This window comes from Erinaceus europaeus, chromosome 11 (genome assembly GCF_950295315.1).
Source record: "Erinaceus europaeus chromosome 11, mEriEur2.1, whole genome shotgun sequence".
Classification (NCBI taxonomy): domain Eukaryota; kingdom Metazoa; phylum Chordata; class Mammalia; order Eulipotyphla; family Erinaceidae; genus Erinaceus; species Erinaceus europaeus.
Window position 1 is genome coordinate 54,471,438 of NC_080172.1, and position 21,908 is coordinate 54,493,345.

A 21,908-nucleotide genomic window follows, 5' to 3' on the forward strand; every position below is an offset into this window, starting at 1 on the left:
ACATGGCACAAAGCACAAGGATGGGTGTAAGGACCCTGGTTCAAGCCCCCAGCTCCACACCTGCAGGGGAGTCGCCTCACAAGTGGTTAAGCAGGTCTGCATGTATTTATCTTTCTCGGGGAGGGGGGGGGTCTTCTCTTCTCTCGATTTCTCTCTGTTCTATTCAACAGTAATAACAACAACAAGGGCAACAAAAATGGGGGGAAATGGCCTCCAGGAGCAGTGGATTTGTAGTATAACGATAACCCTGGAGGTAAAAAAAAAAAAGGACATCCTGTTTTGTTTTTACTATTAATTATAATTATTAAAAATAGAACATGATTACTTAAAACTTGGGAAATACAGGCAGTACAAGAAATAAAAAATAAAACAATAAAAATTTTAAAAAGTGATATTCATTGGTGAAAATAGTCATGTAAATACATAAATCACAATATAAATATAAAATAAAATTTTATAAAAGTGATGCGGTAATAAGTCAAATAAAATAAAAAATAAGGAGAGCAGGAAATAGTGTTACATGTTTTGAGAGTAGCTTAAAACCCAGTTGAGTTTGATTGGATTGTTGAGGGAACATAAAGTAGGTTAACATGCCTTCGAATATGTAATAGGATGCAGGTTAGAACCTGGTGAGGGAATGTATTTAAGTGTTAGCTTCAGATTTTTACACTTTAATATTTATGGCAGTGAGAAGCAATCAGAAATGTCCTAGTAGATGTGGTAACATTTTATTTTACTTTAAAAAGATTTACTTACTGTGAGAGAGAATAAGAACAGATAGAGAACTAGAGCACAGCTAGCTCTCTGCTCTGGCGTAAGGTGATGGCTGGGAACTGAAGCTGTGTCCCAGGGTCTCAGGTATGCAAGGCTGCTCTGTCTCCCCCATTTGTGGGAGCATTTCAAAGGTGGACTGGATTGGAATATCTAGACCTAAAATGTATATGTTGTTATTATTTTTTGTGTGTGTATATGTGTGTTTGTTTGTTTACTAGAGTACTTCAACTCTGGTTTATGGTGGTGTGGGGGAATTAAACTTGGAACTTTGGAGCCTCAGGCATAAGAGTCTCTTTGCATAACACTTATGCTTTCTACCCCTGCCCATTGTATGTAGTTTTGTAAGTCAAGCTAACATGACCTCAATAAAAGTAAACACAGATGGACTGGAGAAAGTGAAAGCAGGGAGAGACATTTCATTAGTCTTGGCATAAGATGACTTAGGGTAGTGACAAAGTATCAGGAACCAGAACTGATAATACTGAGTTACTGATGAAATGTGAAGGACAAGTTACATTTTGCAAGGACGGTGATACCTCAAGAAAAAGAATACTGGAAGACCATAAATCACTTTTTTTGAGATGGAAATGATGACAAATTTAAGATACTAAAATTAAGTTACTTGTAGAGTATCTATTTGAAGATTTTTGACAGGTACTGGCAATTCGGGTCCCCTTATAGAAAAGAGTTAGACTAGGGAATGTAGACTTGGGCATCATTCCATAGTGGGGAAGAGTGTATATGATTTAACAGTGAAACAGAGAGTGCAATGAATAGTAGAACTTAAGTAGACTTCTTGGAAATGTCAACATTTAAAACGAACCAAAGAAAAAGGACTCAGAAGCAATAGAAAGAACACATAGAAAGGAAATAGAACACATAGAAATGGAACCAACACAGAGAGAGGGGCTACACTGTGCTAGGGAAGAGTAGTGAGCTGTTGGAAAAGTCATGACCTATTTATGTATGCAAAAAAAAAATGTCGTGACTTTTCTGACAACCCACTAAAACTTAAAAGGATGGAAAGGATAATATTGTCATTGAAAGACTCAGTGAAATTCAGTCCAAGAAAGATGACTTAAGTTAACAATAAGGAGGTCATTAGGGGGGCCAGGTGGTGGTACACCAGGTTAAGTGCACATGTTACCAAGTGCAAGGACCAGAGTTCAAGCGCCAGCTCCCCATTTACAGGAGGTTTTGCTTCATGAGTGCTGAAGCAGGTCTACAGATGTTTGTCTGTCTTTCTCTCCCTTTCTCTATCTCACTGTCCTCTCTCAATTTTTCTCTGTCCTATCTAATAAAAATTAGAAAGGAAAAAAAAAAGGTTTCATAGTGCCAGCAATAAAAAAAAAGTAGTAAATAAATAAAGAGGAGGGTGCTAGTAACCTCCTAAAGGAACAAACAGTACAGTGCTTCAGAGTGATGCTTGCTGTGGGATAGAGAAATAAATAAAAAGTAAAAGGGCAGGAGTCACTTAGTGTTCATTAACTCTTAACATAAGCTTTACACTGAAAAAAGGTGAGTTGGGAAATTGAATGGAGATTTGAGAAAACTTGATTGTGTTTTTAGACCTGAGGATAAAGAGAAGATAATAGAAATATTTTAGAGTAAAATGTTAAAATGAGACCAGATGAGAATAAGATGAAGAACACTTTCACTGGTGGAAAGTCTTTTTATTCCCTTTCTTGAGTCCTGAGATAGCTGAGAGTTGAATTGTGAGATAAGAGACATTGAAGACATTCTTGCAAAACGACTAGTTAGTTAGTGAAAGTAATTATATTTAGGGTGCAAAGGTCTGGACCAGGCAGATACCTGCAATTACTTATGGAGTCTAAAATAGTCTAAAATGTTATACATCTTTTATGAATAATAATGCCTTTTTTAGAGTTCAGAATTAACTTTTGGTTCTCTCACTTGGACAGGAACTAAAACATTTGATCTTAGAGGCAGCAGATGGCTTTCTGTTTATTGTCTCATGTGAGACAGGCCGGGTGGTGTATGTGTCTGACTCAGTCACCCCTGTTTTGAATCAACCACAGTCTGAATGGTTTGGTAGCACACTTTATGATCAGGTGCATCCAGATGATGTAGACAAACTTCGAGAGCAGCTTTCGACTTCGGAAAATGCCCTGACAGGTATGAGTTACGTGGGTAGGAAATTCATGGGAAACATTTTTTCTTTTACTTTTTTTCCTGAGAGAGAAAACAAACAAAAAACCTTTTGGTTTTAGCTCTTAAATTGTAGCTTATCCTTAGAAAATGGTTCATTAGTGAAGATGTCTTATTTCCACATTAGTGTAAATAAAACAGTAAAAGTCAAGCCTATAATAAACTGTCTCCATGCTTTTGTCTTATTTGTATGAATAATTACCTGGCATTGTAATAGGTTTTATGATAACAGATGTTTATTTTATAAGGGAGTGGTTGTCAGTCAGTTTATAAGTTTTTTTTTTTTTTGATCTGAATTGTTTTTCTTTTGTTTCTGTTTTATTTTCCCCATTTCAATGCTATTCAGTCCTTTTGCCAGAGTTTGGCTAAAGGAAACAAGTCATATCTGCTGCTAAGCAAATCTGGAAAAAATTTTAAAGCGGAAGCAAATCAGAACTGGTAATTAAAATGCAAAACAGTCCATTATGGTCATATTAATGTTGGTATTGAGTTTTTCCTTTTATATGTTTCAGTGAATTTCATGTTCTAGCTCTTTTTTACCCCCTAGAAGTCACCATTGCTTTCTATATAATAAAGGGAAAAAATAACTTTGACCTTTAGTAGTTGTATTTCTCCATGATACATAAAATTATTTGTTTTTGCAGCAATGACATTCACTCTGTATGTGTATACATGTGCATATGCATGTGTGTATATAAAAGTAATTAAACTGAGGAATATAGGACTTTACAGCCCCTGTATTACATTGGATAGATAATTTCAGGGCTGCCTATGAATGTACAAGTAAGATTCATTGACTTACATTAAAATAAGTCTATCTGCTTCTTGGCCTTTCCTGTAAAAAGCCAGCAAATTGGAAAGCATGACTAGAGAATGCTTATTTGTTCTTACTTTCAATTTATCTCCTCTACCTCCCCACACAGAAGAATGTACTTCAGATTTTCTATCCTTTTTTAGGGCGTATTCTTGATCTGAAGACTGGAACAGTGAAAAAAGAAGGCCAACAGTCTTCCATGAGGATGTGTATGGGTTCAAGGAGGTCATTTATTTGCCGTATGAGGTGAGTGTCAGATTAAAGATTATTGTCTGATATAGGAACGACTGAAGGGTTAATTTCTGCTCAGAGAAATAATTTTTTTTGAGACTTTATCAGTTTTTACTTTTATTTAAAAAAAAATTGAGAGAAACGGAAATGTAAGGGGGAGATGGAGAGGGATGAAGAAAGACACCTGGAGCACTGCACTGCTTATGAAGTTTCCCCCCTTCAAGTGAGGACCAAGGGCTTAAACCCAGGTCCTTGCACATGGTAACATATGCACTTAACCAGGTTTGTTACCACCCAGCCCCTCTTTCTAGCTTTTATTTTATTTAAAAAATATTTTTATTTATTTAAAATTGGAGAGAAAAATTGAGAGGAGAGATCCCTGATAGGGAGAGAGACTGACACCTACAGCCCTGTTTCACCACTTATAAAGCTCTCCCTCTCTAGGTGGGAACAGGGACTTGAACCTGGGTCCTTGTGCACTGTAATGTGAACACTTAACCAGATGTGCCTTCAATTTTCACCATATGGTGTGCTACTGTGACAGTGGAGAAGTTCTGGTGCTATAGTTTTGGCCCACCCTCATCCTCTAGTTTCTCCATAGGAAGGAAAAAATGGCCCAGAATGGTTAAATTATATATGCCTGAGACCCTGACTCTGCTAAAAAAAAAAAAAAAGTATTTATTGTACATTCACCATTTTTTAAAACTTTTATTTATTTATTTTTATTAGAGACAGAGAGAAATTGAGGGGAAGGGGAGATAGAGATGGAGAGAGACAGAGACACCTGCAGTCCTGCTTCACCACTCGTGAAGCTTTCTTTCCCCCTTCAGGTGGGCACCAGGGGCTCGAACCTGGGTCCTTGTGCACTGTAGTGTGTGCGCTTAACTAAGTGTGCCACCGCCTGGCCCCTACATTCACCATTTTATATGGTACTAGAGGCTCAACCCGGGGCTTCAAGCATGACAGGACAATGTTCTCCTCACTGGCCCAAGAATTAAAATTAAAAAAAAATTTTTTTTTTTAATTATCTTTATTTATTGGATAGAGACAGCCAGAAATTGAGAAGGTAAGGGGTGATAGAGAGGGAGAGAGACAGAGAGATACCTGCAACATTGCTTCACCACTTGTGAAGCATTCCCCTTGCCTGTGGGGACTGGGGGCTTGAACCCGGGTCCTTGTTCACTGTAATGTGTGCACTCAACCAGGTGCGCCACCACCCAGCCCCCCAAGAATTAAAATTTTTTTCACAGCCAGAGTTAGATCTTTGGTAAAACATTTATTTAGAGATAGGAGAGGCAGAAGAGAGGGGAACATAGCTTAGCTTATTACTGGCATAAGGTGATACCAGGGATTGAACCTGTGACCTCTGGGAATTTAGGCATGCAAATTGGTACTCTCACTGGCTGAACTATTAAAATTTTAAATAAAGTTTTCATTGGGTTAGATTTAACTTACAAGAGTCACATGAAATGAAACACAGGATAAAGTACTTGATAAGGGTATTACTACTAACTAAAGTCTTTGCATGCCAAACATTTTGATATGCACTTGGTGTCTTCACCTCATTCCCTACAAGTGTCTATTGGGTAGTTTTGGATTATCATTTTCAGTGACTAAAAAGAAAAAACACATGAGATAAATAAACACAGAGGGGCTGGGTGGTGGCACATGTAATTAAGTGCACACATTACTATGTGCGAGGACTCAGCTTGGAGCCCCTGCGCCCCAGCTGCAGGGGAAACACCTCACAAACAGCGAAGCAGGCCTGCAAGTGTCTCTCAACTCTCTTGCTTCTCTTGCTCTTTGTCTCTGTCTCTCTCTCTCCCTCTCTTCTCCCCTCTTAATATCTGTGATCTTTAATAAAAATAGAAAGAAGAAAAAAAAAAAGTGACCAGTGGAAGCTGTGGATTCATAGTGCAGGTGGATTTGTAGTGCTGGCACTTCTTCTTCTAGCATTTGCCAGTGCTGGCACTAAGCCCTAGTGATAACCCTGGTAGCATTTCTTCTTCTAGCGTTTGCCCTTCTTCTGTAGCCAGTCAACAGCGTCAGGTTGAGCCTGATGTCAAGTTTCGAGACCTTTGAATCTGGAGAGGTGGCAGTCGTTGACTATGTGGGTCATAGTCTGTCTGTAGCCGCAGGGGCAGTTCGGGTCGTTTCTGGCTCCCCAGCGATGGAACATAGCGGCGCACCGGCCATGGCCTGTTCGATAGCGATTGAGGAGGGCCCAATCATAACGTGCTAGGTCAAAGCCGGGTTGACGCTTGCAGGGGTCTGTGATGAGGTGTTTGTTCTTGACCTCAGCTGACTGCCAACTCTGTTTCCAAGAGACTGGAACAGAGAAGTTCAGTGTAGGCGTAGGGGGCCAGATTGGGTGACGAGACGTCAAGCGTTGGACAGGGTGGGCGAAGATATCCGCATATATTGGCAGGTCCGGTCGAGTGTAGACGTGGGAAATGAACTTAGATGATGCCGCATCCCGACGAATATCTGGCGGGGCGATGTTGCTAAGAACTGGCAGCCATGGAACCGGGGTGGAATGGATGGTTCCAGAAATTATCCTCATGGAGGAATATAATTTGGAATTGACCAAGTGGACATGGGGGCTACGGAACCATACTGGGGCACAGTATTCTGCAGTGGAATAGCATAATGCCAGAGAGGATGATCGTAGTGTGGAAGCGCTCGCGCCCCATGAGGAGCTGGCCAGTCTTGCAATGATGTTATTCCTCGCGCCCACCTTTGCTGCAGTTTTTATGAGATGTTCGCGAAATGACAGAGTGCGATCGAGAGTAACGCCAAGATAGACTGGCTGGGCTTCATGCCGGATTCTCGTATCACCAAGCTGCACATTAAGCTCACGCGAGGCCGAGGCATGGTGTAGATGGAAAACAGATGATACTGTTTTTGCAGTGCTAGGGATTAGTCGCCATTTTTTACAGTAATCAGATATCCTGGTAGCATTAAAACACACACACACACACACACACAGAACTGAAACACATGAACTTATAAAAAAAAACACCAGAAGCAGTCTCTTAAGACTTTGTGACAACTGGTAGTTATCTTTGGTGGGTAGGGGCATAGAACTTGGTGGTAGGTGTGGTGTAGAATTACACCCTGTATTCTTAGAATCTTGTAAAACACCATTAATCACACGCAAACAAAATCAGACTCACAGAAATTCATTTTCCATGATTTCATAGGATTCATATCTAATACGGGATTTTGTTTTACTCCATAGTAGTCATTCTCCAATACCTACACTTTTCTCTAATACATCATGAGACACACCCATCTACTCAGACTGTCTCTGTACACACACATACATACATACATTGTTATTATTATAATTAGAGACTTTTTTGCCATTCAGTTAGTATTCATTGCTTGTAAATTTTAGGATTCTAAAGAAAGGATGATGATACTTTCTAGACAGGTGGAAATGATATAAGTTGCAAAAGGCTTATGTACTGAGAATTTACTACATTATGCTGAGAGGTTGCTTATTAATATGAGTAGGAGATTTTAAAAGGTTTCTTGGGTGAGTTACAAAACTGAATGTTGTGTGTTAGTGATTTAAAATGACTTTTGAACCCAGACTATTGGATTTGCCATATATTAGCTTCTGAAAGCTTGAGCTGATTAAATGAGTACCTTGTGTTTCAATCTCATCACCTCATATTGGTAGTTATAATTTAAAATCAACTTTGTATGTTATGGGGATTAGAATATATACATATATATGAGCATATATATATATATATTTCTCTAGGTATAGTACATGTCATATATTAAATTCTATGATTTTCATATACTGTTTTAAAAAGTGAGAGTAGGAAAGTATAGGATAGGAGGGCGTGTTCCAATATGTGCATGTAGCTAATGCAGAGACAGTGGGAGGGAAAAGGTCAATACTTGTGAAATGCAGCAGTTGAATTGGGTTTCTTTATAAAGCCAGTCAGCCAACTACATTTCTCTGCCTTATTGGAATGTTACTACGCCCATTTATGTGCATATTGGCTGTTTTCATGATGTTCTGGCAGAGCTGCAGAAGACTGTATGGCCCACGAAGCAGAAAATATTTACTATCTGGCTCTTAACTGAAAAAAAGTTCATTGATCCTGATGTAGAGATTCTCTGTATTTCAAAAGTTTTGTAGCCTACTGATTTCAAAATGTAAACAGTGGGCCCAAGCAGTGGCACAGCTGGTTAAGCACACACTACAACACAAGGACACAGGTTCAAGCCCCTGGTCCCCACCTGCAGGGGTAAAACTTCCCAAGTGTTGAAGCAGGGCTTCGGGTGTCTCTCTGTCTCTTTCCCTATCTCCCTCCCTCTCAATTCCTGTCTCTATCCAGCAATAAATAAATAAAAATATTTTTAAAAATCTAAACAGTGAATAAGTTTTAAAAGTATCAAATTTGAAGTCTTTATCCTTGTGTGTTAGGAACACTGACCAATTTTCTGTGTTTAGTTACATCTAGACCCTGCTATTTACTTTGTGTGGATGGAAAGTTCATTGATACTGCAGCTTAATTGTTTTTAATCTCTTCTTTTCACTGAAACAGGTGTGGCAATGGCTCTATGGATGCTGTCTCTATGAATAGACTGAGCTTTGTAAGGAACAGATGCAGGTGAGACTTTAAACACTGAAAAACTAAAGGGATGGCCAGGTACCTGTAGTGATTATCACTTTTTCCCTTCCTTCCTTCCTTCCTTCCTTCCTTCCTTCCTTCCTTCCTTCCTTCCTTCCTTCCTTTTTTTTTTGTTTTGTTTTTTGTTTTAACCAGAGCACTGAACTCTGGCTTGCAGTAGATTGAACCTGCAACTTTGGAGCCTCAGACTTGAAAGTCTCTTTGTGTAACCAGTATGCTAACCCCCCTCATCCTGATTATCACTTTTTCAGCTATATATAGTGTTTCTTCCTTCAGAAATCCTCACTTTTCTTTTTTGCCACCCCAGTCACTTTTTTCTCCTGGCAGATATTTTCCTGAATTGATAGCACTGCTTTGCTCATCTTGCTTACAGAAGTTGTCTTACCACTTCATCTCCTTTTTTCCTGCTTAATACTTTTCAATTGCTTTATTTTAAACTATTTATTTATTGGGAAGAATAAATGGAGCCAAATTGGTGGAGTGGGATGGGGGAGTTAGAAAGGGAGAGAGAGACAGACACCTGCAGCAGTACTTCACCACTCGCAAAGCTTTCCCCCTGCAGGTGGGGACTGGGGCTCAAGCCTGGATCCTTCTACATTGTAGCATGTGCACTCAACCAGGTGCGCCACCACCCTGCCCCACACTCAGGTGCTTTTCTTTGACAAGAATAAAAAATACGCTGGTCACTTTTGTGTGGGAAAGGTACAGGAACTTGTCACCTGCTTTCTAAACATCCAACAACCCAAAGCTAAAGATATTAAGTCACATTGGTCATTAAGTGTTAGTAGATAAGGTTTTGTTTTCACACCTATAATTTTTCTAGGAATGGACTTGGCTCTGTGAAGGATGGTGAACCTCACTTCGTGGTGGTCCACTGCACAGGTTACATCAAGGCCTGGCCTCCAGCAGGTAGGAAAATTGCATAGTGATTTCTCCCCTGCTGCAGCAGTTTCCTCACAGAATCCAAGAAAGTTAGCTAGAATTTATTAGGTTCCCAGTATGTGAAATGTATTTTAGCATAAGCTGAATAAAAGTAGGAAAGATAAAGTGATTTTTTTCCCCTTCTCTTTTCCATTTGGGGAGATGGACTATGCAAACTTGGAAATCACTTAGTGTTAGTTGTATCATAGAATGTAATTTATAAATGAATAAGTTCATAATAATGCTTCGTGAATACCCGCGTCCTAAATATTTGTGTGTGAACATTTGGCATTGCATTTTGTTAATTTGGGAAATAGTTCTAGGAGCATGACTTTGAGGGAGAAAGGGATATGGTTTGATGATTGTAACATAAAGGGGATAGTCTACAAAGGCTGTAAATGAATATGTGAGCTTTACTATAACTTAAAAGTCAAACAGAGAATATGAAAAAGATGACTGGGGTGCAAGGTTCAGCCTTCTAAAACTTTTGTCAGAATTTTCATATCTTGTCATCTTTATTGTTTTTCTGCTGGGTGGTATGATTGAGAAGTAGTAGTTGTATGGAGATAGGAACTAAGAAATAGAAATAAGATGGTATGTTTTGCTAGAGATCAATCTTCAAATCTGAGAAATCTAAGCTTTGTTCTGGCATAGTTATTTGCTAGCAGTATAACTTAGAGAAAGTTGCTTGACATTTTAATTGAAAATCTTTACTCTATTTTTTTTTAAGTTTTATTATCTTTACTTATTGGATAGAGACAGCCAGAAATCAAGAGGGAAGGGGTGAGAGAGAGACAGAGAGACACCTGCAGCCTTAATTCACCACTCGCAAAACTTTCCCCCTGCAGGTAGGGACCGGGGGTTTGAACCTGGGTCCTTGCACATTCTAGTGTGTGCACTAAACCAGGTGTGCCATCACCCAACCCCTACTCTATTTGTTGTTGAGTTTGGTTTACAATGCTATAAATGTTTTAGACGTACCATTCACATACCACAGCCAACAGTACAGTATGTCTCTACCAAAATCCACTGGATCCCTCCCACCTCTGCCATTTCCCTTTGGTAACCCAAGTTCTATATTGTAAGTCCAAAGATTTATCTTTATTTGACTTTGCTTGTTTTCTCTTGCTTTGTTGATTAGCCCCATACAAGTGAGATCATTCAGTATTTTCCTTTTATATAATTCCTTTTAATATTTTCTGTAGATCTAGTTGAGTGGTAAAGAATTCCTGTAGAACACAGGACCAAAAAGGATGACAGAGTACCTAGTGGGGGTTGTATTGTTACATGGAAAACTGGGAAATGTTATGCATGTACAAACTATTATCGAATGTAAAACATTAATTCCCCAATAAAGAAATAAAATTTAAAAAATTAAAAAAGAAAAGAATCCCTGTAGATGCTGTTTGTTTGGAAAACACTTCATCACTCCTCCAAGTCTAAGTGATAACTGAGCTGGATAGAGTATTGGTGGAGGTTATAGGTCTTTTCTGTTCAAGACTTTGAATATATCATGCCAGTTTTTTCTGGACTTCAGAGTTTCTATTGAGGAATCGGCTGATAGTTTTATTTGTTTGTTTTTATTTTTTAGATAGGATGGAGAGAAGTTGAGAGATGACAGGGAGAGAGGGATGGGGAGAGAAAGACACCTGCAGACCTGCTTCATTCACCACTTGGTAACATGTGCCATTAACTGGGTGTGCCACCATTTGTCCTCCTTCCCCCCTCAGCTCATAGTCTTATGAAGGTTCCTTGTAGGTTTCCTTGTAGGTAACTCTTTTCTTTTCTCTTGATGCTTTAAATTTTTAAAAAATATTTATTTATTTATTTTCCCTTTTGTTGCCCTTGTTTTTATTGTTGTAGTTATTGTTGTTGGTATTGATGCTGTCGTCGTTAGATAGGACAGAGAGAAATGAAGAGAGGAGGGGAAGATAGAGAGGGGGAGAGAAAGCTAGACACCTGCAGACCTGCTTCACCACCTATGAAGTGACTCCCCTGCAGGTAGGGAGCCAGGGCTCGAACCAGAATCCTTAACGCCGGTCCTTGCACTTGGTGCCACACTTTTTAAAATTTATCTGTCTTTGAGACTGGGTAGTGACTCACCTGGTAGAGCACATTAACATACACAATGATCTGGGTTAAAGTCCACTGATCCCCACCTCCAGGGAAGAAGTTTTAAGAGTGATGGAGTAGTGTTCTACCTATCTCTCCTTCTCTTTTATCTATTTCCTTGCTCTATATCTCTCTGTCTCTTCCCTCTACCAAAAAGAAGAAAAGGAGAGGAAGAAGGAAATAAAGGAAGAAAGAAAGAGAGAAAGAAAGAAAGAGAGAGAGAGAGAGAGAAAGAGGGGGTTGAAGACCCCAGGAATAGTGGAGCTATGTAGGCACTGAGCTCCAGAAATTTTTGCTCCTTTTGCTTGCTGAAAACATTATTATTATTGTTTCTTTTAAAGTCCATTTATTTTTCTTTAGTTTTTGTAAATATATCTTTTTCAAAATTATATTTATTGGGTAGAAACAGAAATAGAGAAGAATGGGGTGGAGAAGGAGAGAGGGAAACAGAGATATCTATCTACTGCTTCACCACTCACAAAACTTTCCTGCTGCAAGTGGGGCCTGGGGGTTTAAACCTGGTTCCTTTGCATTGTAACACTTGCACTCAACCAGGTATACCACCACCTGGCCCTACAATATTATTTTTTAATTAAAAAGTTATAAAAGTATCTCTCTTGATCTTTACCATTTAAATTATGTGTCTTTACTGTACTTTGCTTTGGGATATTTTGTTTGGGACTCTTAGAGATTCCTAGATCTAATTGTCTGTCTACTTCAGTTTAGGGAAATACTCAATTATTATTTCTTCAAGTAAAAGTTCATTCCCCCCCTTCTTTTCCTTCTTCCTCTCCTCCGTCTGGTATCCCTATGATAAAAGAATATTATTTCTTGATATTATCCCATAACTATCTTATATATCTTCCTTTGCTTTAGATTTTTTTCTTTTTAGATTACAACCATAACTATAATAGTTGTAAAGTTTAGGTTTTTTTTTTTTGGAGGGGGTTCTTTTTTTAAATTTATTTAAGAAAGGAGACATTAACAAAACCTTAGGATAGGAGGGGTACAACTCCACACAATTCCCACCACCCGATCTCCATATCCCACACCCTCCCCTGATAGCTTTCCCATTCTCTATTTTTATAAAGTGTGGTTGCTCACCACTCTGACATTTGGCTTCTGTCTTTGTTCTGGTTGTCCCCTCTGTAGCAGTTATTCTCCTCTCTCTTCTTCTCCTCTTCCTACAGATACATTCATTTATTTTTATGAGTGAAAGAGAAACCAGAACACTGCTCAGCTCTGGATTATGGTGGTACTGGGAAATGAACCTGGGACCTTGAGGCATTAGGCATACTAATACTATATTCTAACATGTAGAACTATTTCCCTAGCTCTCCTCCATTTTTCTTTCAGTACTCCTTCTCTCTCTTTTTATTTTGACTTATACTTTTTCTGACTTTGTTGAAGTTTTCTTCCATTGAATTTCTTGTTTTGGTTAGCATCCATAGACCATAGCCCTGAAGACGTCCTTAGGAAACTTAAATGGCTCTGTAGAATTTGAGATTTTCTTTTCTTTTCTCCTCCTCTTCCTCCTCTTAACTTTAGAGCCGTTTTGAGTCATAGCTTATAGTATAGTATTTTTTTCACCACTCTTATCACCAGAGGTCTGTGTCCCCACCCTCATAGATAGATATCTTTTCAATTTTCTGTTTATCTTTATGGATTTTTTTTCCTGTTTATTATCTTTATGGATTTTTTAAAAATTTATTTCTTTATTGGGGAATTAATGTTTTACATTCAACAGTAAATACAATAGTTTGTACATGCATAACATTCCCCAGTTTCCCATTTAACAATACAACCCCCACTATGTCATCTATCATCCTTCATGGACCTGTATTCTCCCCACCCACCCACCCCAGAGTCTTTTACTTTGGTGCGATATGCCAATTACATTTCAGGTTCTACTTGTGTTTTCGTTTCTGATCTTGTTTTTCAACTTCGGCCTGAGAGTGAGATCATCCCATATTCATCCTTCTGTTTCTGACTTACTTCACATAACACGAATTTTTCAAGGTCCATCCAAGATCGGCTGAAAACGGTGAAGTCACCATTTTTTACAGCTGAGTAGTATTCCATTGTGTATATATATCACAACTTGCTCAGCCACTCATCTGTTGTTGGATACCTGGGTTGCTTCCAGGTTTTGGCTATTACAAATTGTGCTGCCAAGAACATATGTGTACACAGATCTTTTTGGATGGATGTGTTGGGTTCCTTAGGATATATCCCCAAGAGAGGAATTGGAGGGTCATAAGGTAGGTCCATTTCTAGCCTTCGGAGAGTTCTCCAGCATTCTCCACAGAGGTTGGACCAATTGACATTCCCACCAGCAGTGCAGGAGGGTTCCTTTGTCCCCACACCCTCTCCAGCATTTGCTGCTGTTACCTTTTCTGATGTATGACATTCTGACAGGAGTGAAGTGATATCTCATTGTTGTCTTGATTTGCATTTCTCTGACAATCAGAGACTTGGAGCATTTTTTCATGTGTTTCTCAGCCTTTTGGATCTCTTCTGTGGTGAATATTCTGTCCAAGTCCTCCCCCCCATTTTTGGATGGGGTTATTTGTTGTCTTGTTGTTGAGTCTGGCAAGTTCTTTATATATGTTGGCTATTAAACTCTTATCTGATGTATGGCATGTAAAGATCTTCTCCCATTCTGTGAGGGGTCTCTTGGTTTGGGTCTCTGAGTGGAAATGCTTCCAGTTTTTCACCATTGAGTATGATGTTGGCTGTAGGTTTGCTATATATAGACTCCACTATCTTCAGGAATTTTCCATCTATTCCTGTTTTTTGTAGTGTTTTGATCATAAAGGGATGTTGTATTTTGTCAAAGGCTTTCTCTGCATCTGTTGATATGACCATGTGGTTTTTGGCTTGCTTTTGTTGATGTGGTGGATCACATTGATTCATTTACATATAATGAACCAACCTTGCATGCCTGGGATAAACCCCACTTGGTCATGATGAACAATTTTTTTGATATACTGCTGTATCTGGTTGGCTAGAATTTTGTTCAATATTTTCGCACCTATGTTCATCAGAGATATTGGTCTGTAGTTTTCTTTTTTGGTTGTGTCCCTGTCTGCTTTTGGTATCAGGGTGATGTTGACTTCATAGAAGCTGGCAGGGAGTATTCCAGTGTCTTCAATCTTCTGGAAGATTTTTTAAAGTAGAGGTATTCTTCTTTGAAGGTTTTGTAGGATTCATTTGTAAAACCATCAGGTCCAGGACTTATTTTTGGGGAGATTTTTGATAACTGTTTCAATTTCATTAGCTGTGATGGGCCTGTTCATGTTATCCACATCCTTTTTATTTAGTTTTGGAAGTTGGTAGGTATCTAGGAAATCATCCATTTCTTCCAGGTTCTCTAGCTTGGTGGCACATAGTTGTTCATAGAAGCCTCACATGATATGTTGAATTTCTGTGGTGTCTGTTGTGATATCTCCTCTTTCATGTACTATCCGATTTATTTGGGTCTTCTCCCTTTTTTGTTTTGTGAGTCTGGCTAAAGGTTTGTCGATTTTGTTTACTCTTTTGAAGAACCAGCATTTACTTTCGTTGATCTTTTGTATGGTTTTCTTATTTTCAATGTTATTGATTTCTGGCCTAACTTTAGTGATTTCTGTCCTTCTGGTTGCTTTAGGGTTCCTTTGTTCTTCTTCTTCTAGGTCTTTAAGATGTGCAATCAGGCTGTTTATTTGTGCTTTTTCTTGTTTCCTAATGTGTGCTTGTATAGCTATAAACTTCCCTCTTAGTACTGCTTTAGATGTGTCCCAAATATTTTGATAGCTTGTGTCTTCATTTTCATTGAACTCTCGAAACATTTTGATTTCTTCCTTGATTTCCTCTTTGACCCAGAAGTTGTTAAGAAGTGTACTGTTGAGCTTCCACATTTTGGGACTATTACTAATCTTTTGTTGATTGTTAAGTGTTAGTTTAATTCCACTGTGGTCTGAGAAGATGCTTGGGATGATTTCAATGCTCTTGAATTGGCTGATGCTGTCTTTGTGGGTTAATATATGGTGTATCCTTGAGAATGACCCATGTGGATTTGAGTAAAATGTGTGTTCCAGTTTCTTGCGATGAATCACTCTGAAAATGTCCAATAGTTCCAGTTTATCTATCTCTTCATTTAGCTCCCTTATGTCTTTATTGATTTTCTGCCTGGATGATCTTTCAAGTTGAGAGAGTGTGGTGTTGAAGTCCCCTACTATATTTGTGTTGCTGTTAATATATTGCTGTAGCTCTTTCAGTAGAAGTTTGATGTATTTAGATGGCTTCTCATTGGGTGCATAGATATTAATAATTGTTAAGTCCTCTTGATTGACTGATCCTCTGAGCATTAAGTAGTGTCCATTCCTATCTTTTTTAATCTTATCTATTTTAAAGTCTGTCATGTCAGATATGAGAATAGTTGTTCCTGCCCTTTACTGTGGGCCATTGGCTTGTATGATAGTTTTCCATCCTTTCACTTTAAGTCTGTGTTTGTCTTGTTGAGTTAGGTGGGTTTCCTGTAGACAGCATATTGTTGGGTTGTGTTTTCTGATCCATCTTCCTACTCTGTGTCTTTTAATAGGTGAATTCAGGCCATTGACATTTATTGATATCAAAGATTGAAGATATTTTAACACCATTCTTGTAGAGTTTTAGAGTGTTTTGATATATGTCCAATTTGTGGTGGTCTGATTGTTTATAGGAGACCTTTCAGAACTTCTTTCAGGGCAGGCTTGGTGATAGTTGATTCCTTCAACTGTTGCTTGTCTGAGAAGGTTTTGATGCTTCCATCTAGTCTGAATGACAGTCTAGCAGGATATAGTATTCTTGGTTGAAAGCCTTCCTCATTGAGCACTCGATAGATATTTTGCCATTCTTTTCTGGCCTGTAGTGTTTGTGTGGAGAAGTCTGCTGCTAATCTTAGGGGTTTTCCTTTGTAGGTGACTCTTTGTTTTTCTCTTGCAGCCTTCAGGATCCTTTCTTTATCCTTATTCCTTTCCATTCTAAGTATGATATGTCTTGGTGTCTTTAGGTCTGGGTTAATTCTGTTTGGGACCCTCTGGGCTTCTTGAATCTTTATGTCGTTGATGTTATCTAGACTAGAGAAGTTTTCAGCTATTATGGCCTGGAAAATGCTTTCTTCCTCTCCTTCTCTTTCTTCCTCTGGTATGCCAGTAATGCGTATATTGTTTCTTTTGAAGTCATCCCATAGGACTCTGTTGTTGTTTTCAGCATCTCTTAATCTCTTTTTGAGATCTCTTACTTCTTTTTTAGTTGTCTCTAATTCATCCTCAATCTTGCTAATTCTGTCTTCAGCCTCATAGATTTATTCTCTCTGCCCTCTACTATTTTCTGGAGTTCATCTATTTTGTTGCCCTGTTCTGATACTGTTTTAGCTTGTTCAACTAGTTGTGTTCTTAGCTCAGCGATTTCAGCTTTCAGCTCTCTAATAACCATGAGATAATTAGTATTTTCTTCCATAGTCTCATTTGTTGTTCCTCTATTTCTGATTACAATTTTTTCAAATTCTTTACTCACTCCTGTTATTATTTCCTTAGCTAATGTTTGGATGTTGAACTCATTGTTTTGTGCTTCACCCTCTGGAGGACTTTTAGCTGGACTCTTGTCCTGGTTTGATTCTCCAATATTTTTTCTTGTTGTTTTAACCATTTTATATATTATGTTATGAGTTCCCTTTATCAGTACTTTTCAAATTACTGATCACTATTGCCTGGATTGACTTGTGTCTAAGTAAGTTAATTAAAGGGTTCACAGTTGTGGAAGTTAACAGTTGTTTCAATAGTATTTAAATCTCTGAGTTGGAGCTCAGTGGTTTAAAAGCCTCTTTTTTTTTCCTTCCCTGTAGGCTTTGGGAGCCTGAGGGCTTTTAAACTATCAATAGGCATCAGCTTAATCACTGACTCCTGACCAAGAGATAAAGCAGGGTGTGGCAGAGATAATCCAGTGGTTATGCAAAGAGACTTTTACAGCCCTTCAGCTATGCCTCCGAGGTATAGGTCTTTTCCTGAGTTTCCTGGTTAGATCTCTGTCCCCTGGTGTCCCTCCCTGTCGCTGCTCCAGATTTTGAGGGTAGTAGCAATGGAGACTCAGATTTACACTTGGTGAGTCTCTGCGGAGTCCTCTTCTCCCTTCAGCTGTCCCCTTGTTGGTGGAGCAGACTAGAGGTGATGTCTCAACTGATAAAATGCTGGACTGTTAGCAGTCACTTAATCTCTCCTTACGCTACTCTCTCCTCTCTGTCACCAGCCACACATGTTTGTACTCACCCAGCCACACGTGTTTGTACTCACCAGTGATTTAGTGGGTTCCTGTGGTCATTTTAGTCCTGTCTTGTTTGGGTCCCAAGTGGTCTCCTTTGGTATTCCTAGTTGATCCGGGAGAGGAGAGAAGAGGAGGGGAGGGGAGGGGAGGGGAGAGGAGAGGAGAGGTGATGAGAGGAGAGAAAGCGATCTGCTGCTGCTCGTAGCTCCGCCTCCGGAAGTCTCCTCGGAATTTTTTCTTTGATGTGTAGAAGCTTTTCAATTTTTTTTGGCCTTTTTTTTTTTGACCTCGAGGTTTATTGCTGGGGCTTGGTGCCTGCATTACAAATCCACTTCTCCTAGAGGCCATTTTTTTCTGTTTTGTTGCCATTGTTGTTATTGTTGGTATTTTTATTGCTGTTCTTGCTGAGTAGGTTAGAGAGAAATCGAGAGGGGGTGAGAGAGATAGGTACCTGCAGACCTGCTTCATTGCTTGTTAAGTGACCTCCCCTTGCAGGTGGGGAACCAGGGGCTTGAAACTGGATCCTTATGCTAGTTCTTGCACTTTGTGCGCTTAACCTGCTGTGCTACCACCTGGCCCTGAAGCTTTTTAATTTGATAATGGTCCCATTTGTTCTTTTTTGTTGTTTCCCTTTCCCATGGGGTGGAGTCTCCAAATATGTCTTTAATGTTAAGGCCCTGAAATATTTCACTGATGTATTTTTCTATGTATTTGGTAGTTCTAGGTCTAATATCTAGATCTTTGATCCATTTTGAGTTCATTTTGGTGCATGGTGTTAGGTAGTGGTCTAATTTCTTTTATTTCTTTTTTTGCCTCCAGGGTTATTGCTGTGGCTCGATGCCTGCACCACTGTTTCTGGAGGCTATTTTTTTCCCCTTTTGTCGCCATTGTTGTGGTTATTATTATTATTGTTTTTATTGATTTCGTTATTGTTGGATAGGACAGAGGGGGGAGAGAAAGATAAGACACCTGCAGACCTGCTTCTCCACTCATGAAGTGACCCCCCTGCAGGTGGGGAGCTGGGGGCTCGAACCAGTATCCTTAATCCAGTCCTTGCACTTTGCACCATGTGCGCTTAACCCTCTGCGCCACTGCCCAACCCCCCTAATTTCATTTTTATGCATGTGGTTTTCCAGTTCACCCAGTAACATTTGTTAAAGAGACTTTCTTTGTCTCATTAGGCAGTTTTACCTCTCCCCCAATTTTAAATTTCTTTATTGGAAGACCAGTGGCTTGCAGTCAACAGTAAAATACAGTTTGTACATGTGTAACATTTCTCAGTTTTCCACGTAAAAATTCAACCCCCACTAGGTTCTCCTCCACCATCATGTTCTAGAATCTGAACTTTCCTCCCCACCCCAGAGTCTTTTACTTTATTGCTATACACCAAATCCAATCCAGGATCTGCTTTGTGTTTTTCCTTCTGTTCTTGTTTTTTTCAACTTCGGTCTCTGAATGAGATCATCTCATATTCATCCTTCTCTTTCCAATTTATCTCACTTAACATGAGTCCTTCATGCTTCATCCAAGCTGAGGTGAAGAAGATGAATTCATCATTTTTAATAGCTGAGTAGTATTCCATTGTGTATATAGACCCGAACTTACTCAGCCACTCAATCTGTTGTTGGACACCTGGGTTGCTTCCAGGTTTTGGCTATTACAAATTGTGCTGCTATGAATATAGGTATACATAAATCTTTTTGGATAGCTGTGTTTGGTTCCTTAGGATATATCCCTAGGAGAGGAATTGCAGGGTCATATGGTAGGTCTACTTCTAGCCTTCTGAGAGTTCTCCAGACTGCTCTCCACAGAGATTGAACTAGTTTACATTCCCATAAGCAGTGTAGGAGGGTTCCTTCGTCCCCACAACCTTTCCAGCATTTGTTGCTGCTACATTTTCTGATGTATGACATTCTCACAGGAGTTAAGTGGTGTCTCACTGTTGTATTTATTTCCATTTCTCTAACAAATCAATGACTTGGAACATTTTCTCTTGTCGGCCTTTTGGGTATCTTGTGCTGTGAATATTCTGTTCATGTCCTCTCCCCATTTTTTGGATGGGGTCATTTATTTTTTTGTTGCTGAATGAGTTCTTTGTATATTTTGGTTATTAGTCTCTTGTCTGATTATGGCATGTAAAAATCTTCTATTCTATGAGGGGTCTGTTTATTTGGGTGGTGGTTTCTTTTGCCGTACAGAAGCCTTTTAATTTGATGTAGTCCCATTGGTTTATTTTTGTTTTAGTCTTCTTTGTAACTGGATTTTATCATTAAAGCTGCCTTAAAAATTTAGTTGGAAAAGACTTCTGCCAATATTTTCCTCTAAGTATGTGATAGTTTCTCGTCTAACATCCAAGTCCTTGATCTATTTGGAATTTTTTTTTTGTGTTCAGTGAAATAATAGCGGTTCAAGTTCATTATTCTGCATGCTTCAACCCAATTTTTCCAACACCATTTGTTAGAGAGACTCTCCTTTGCACATTTAATAGTCTGGGCATCCTTGTCAAAGACTAGATGGCCATAGACATGGGGATTTAATTCTGGGTTCTTAATTTTTTTTGGTCCGGTTGATTGGTCCCTTGCTCTGAGTTGTGTGTTACAGTCTCCTACTATTACTGTGTTTCTGGTAATATCTTCCTTAAGTTCAGTGTTGAGATTTTCTTCAGTTGGCTTTTTTAAAAATTGATTTAATAATCATTGACCAGACTATAAGATAAGAAGGATATAATTCCCACCAACAGAGTTCCATATCCCATCCCCTCTATTGGAAGCTTTCCTATTCTTTATCCCTGTGGGAGCATGGACCCATGATCATTCTGGGTGTAGAAGGTAGGAGGTCTGGCTTCTGTAATTGCTTCTCCCCTGGACATGAGTGTTGGCATTTTGATCCGTATTCCCAGCCTGTTTCTGTCTTTCCCTAGTGAGGCAGGGCTCTGGAGAGGTGAGTTTCCGTGACACATTGGTGAGGTCATCTGCTCAGAGACATCAGGTTGGTGCCATGGTAACAACTGCAACTTGGTGACTAAAAAGCATTAAGATATAAAGCAGAACAAACTGTTTAATAATCAAGAATCTAAAGACAAGAATATAGTAGATAAGATGTGTAGTCTCCATTTTGGAAGAAGCTAGTTGGTCTATTTTAGGTGTATTTCAAGAGTCCCATGACTTACTAATTTTTGCCTGAACCCGACAGCTAACATGCAGGTGGACCAAAGGCATTGTCTGGAGAAATAGTGTCAGAGTTGGAAATAGGGCTAGAAAGCTGGATCAGGGCAGATAGTAGCTCCCAAATATGGGAAAAGTATATAAATACCGCTAACTCTAAACCCCAGCTATCTGGCTTAGGGTCCGTGTCTATTCATATTTAGCATAGGAGCCTGTGTGACCTCTGCATCCCTGTAGGTATGAACTTGAATTTCATGGTCATAGCTAGGAACATTCTAGGCTGCACTCGTTTCAAGACCCATCTTCCTCAAGTGGCAGAATATGTTACATACACACACACACACACACACACACACACACACACACACACACACACACATCACAGTTTGCTGTCTTGGTCCAACAGCTTGGATAACTTCTACTATTTTCTCATTATGTTTGATGCTTCTTGGAAACCTTGGCTTAGCAGTCTTTTGAACCTGGGTATTGACCAGCAATTTGGGATTATGAATTCTCAGCAGCTACCAGATTGCTGTGGTCAGGAGTTCAGATCTGCTATGTGACTGTAGCCTCAGTTTAGTTAGTGACAGCTCTGAGCATATATTCATAGTGGTAGGAAACAGAATCTGGCAGGTTGTAAACTGGCAAGGGAGTGTTCTTCCCTGAATCTACCTGCAAGGTCAATTACTATTAAGACTGAATTCTAATATGGTGTCCACCAAAACTGCTACATACTACAATAGTTGAGTCTTTGGGAACTCAGCAAGCCAGTGGGAGAGCTGCTAC

At 39.2% G+C, this 21,908-nt stretch overlaps 1 protein-coding gene across 1 annotated transcript in view; it reads left to right on the forward strand.

Moving 5' to 3' along the window:
* The window catches only part of ARNT (aryl hydrocarbon receptor nuclear translocator), an 85,218-nt gene that overhangs the window by 33,204 nt on the left and 30,106 nt on the right, over window positions 1-21,908 (forward strand). The window contains exons 7-10 of the mRNA XM_060201749.1: window positions 2,697-2,910; window positions 3,901-4,003; window positions 8,557-8,622; window positions 9,467-9,552. Of these exons, the coding sequence (XP_060057732.1) occupies window positions 2,697-2,910; window positions 3,901-4,003; window positions 8,557-8,622; window positions 9,467-9,552 (469 nt within the window). The remainder of the gene's footprint in view (window positions 1-2,696; window positions 2,911-3,900; window positions 4,004-8,556; window positions 8,623-9,466; window positions 9,553-21,908) is intronic.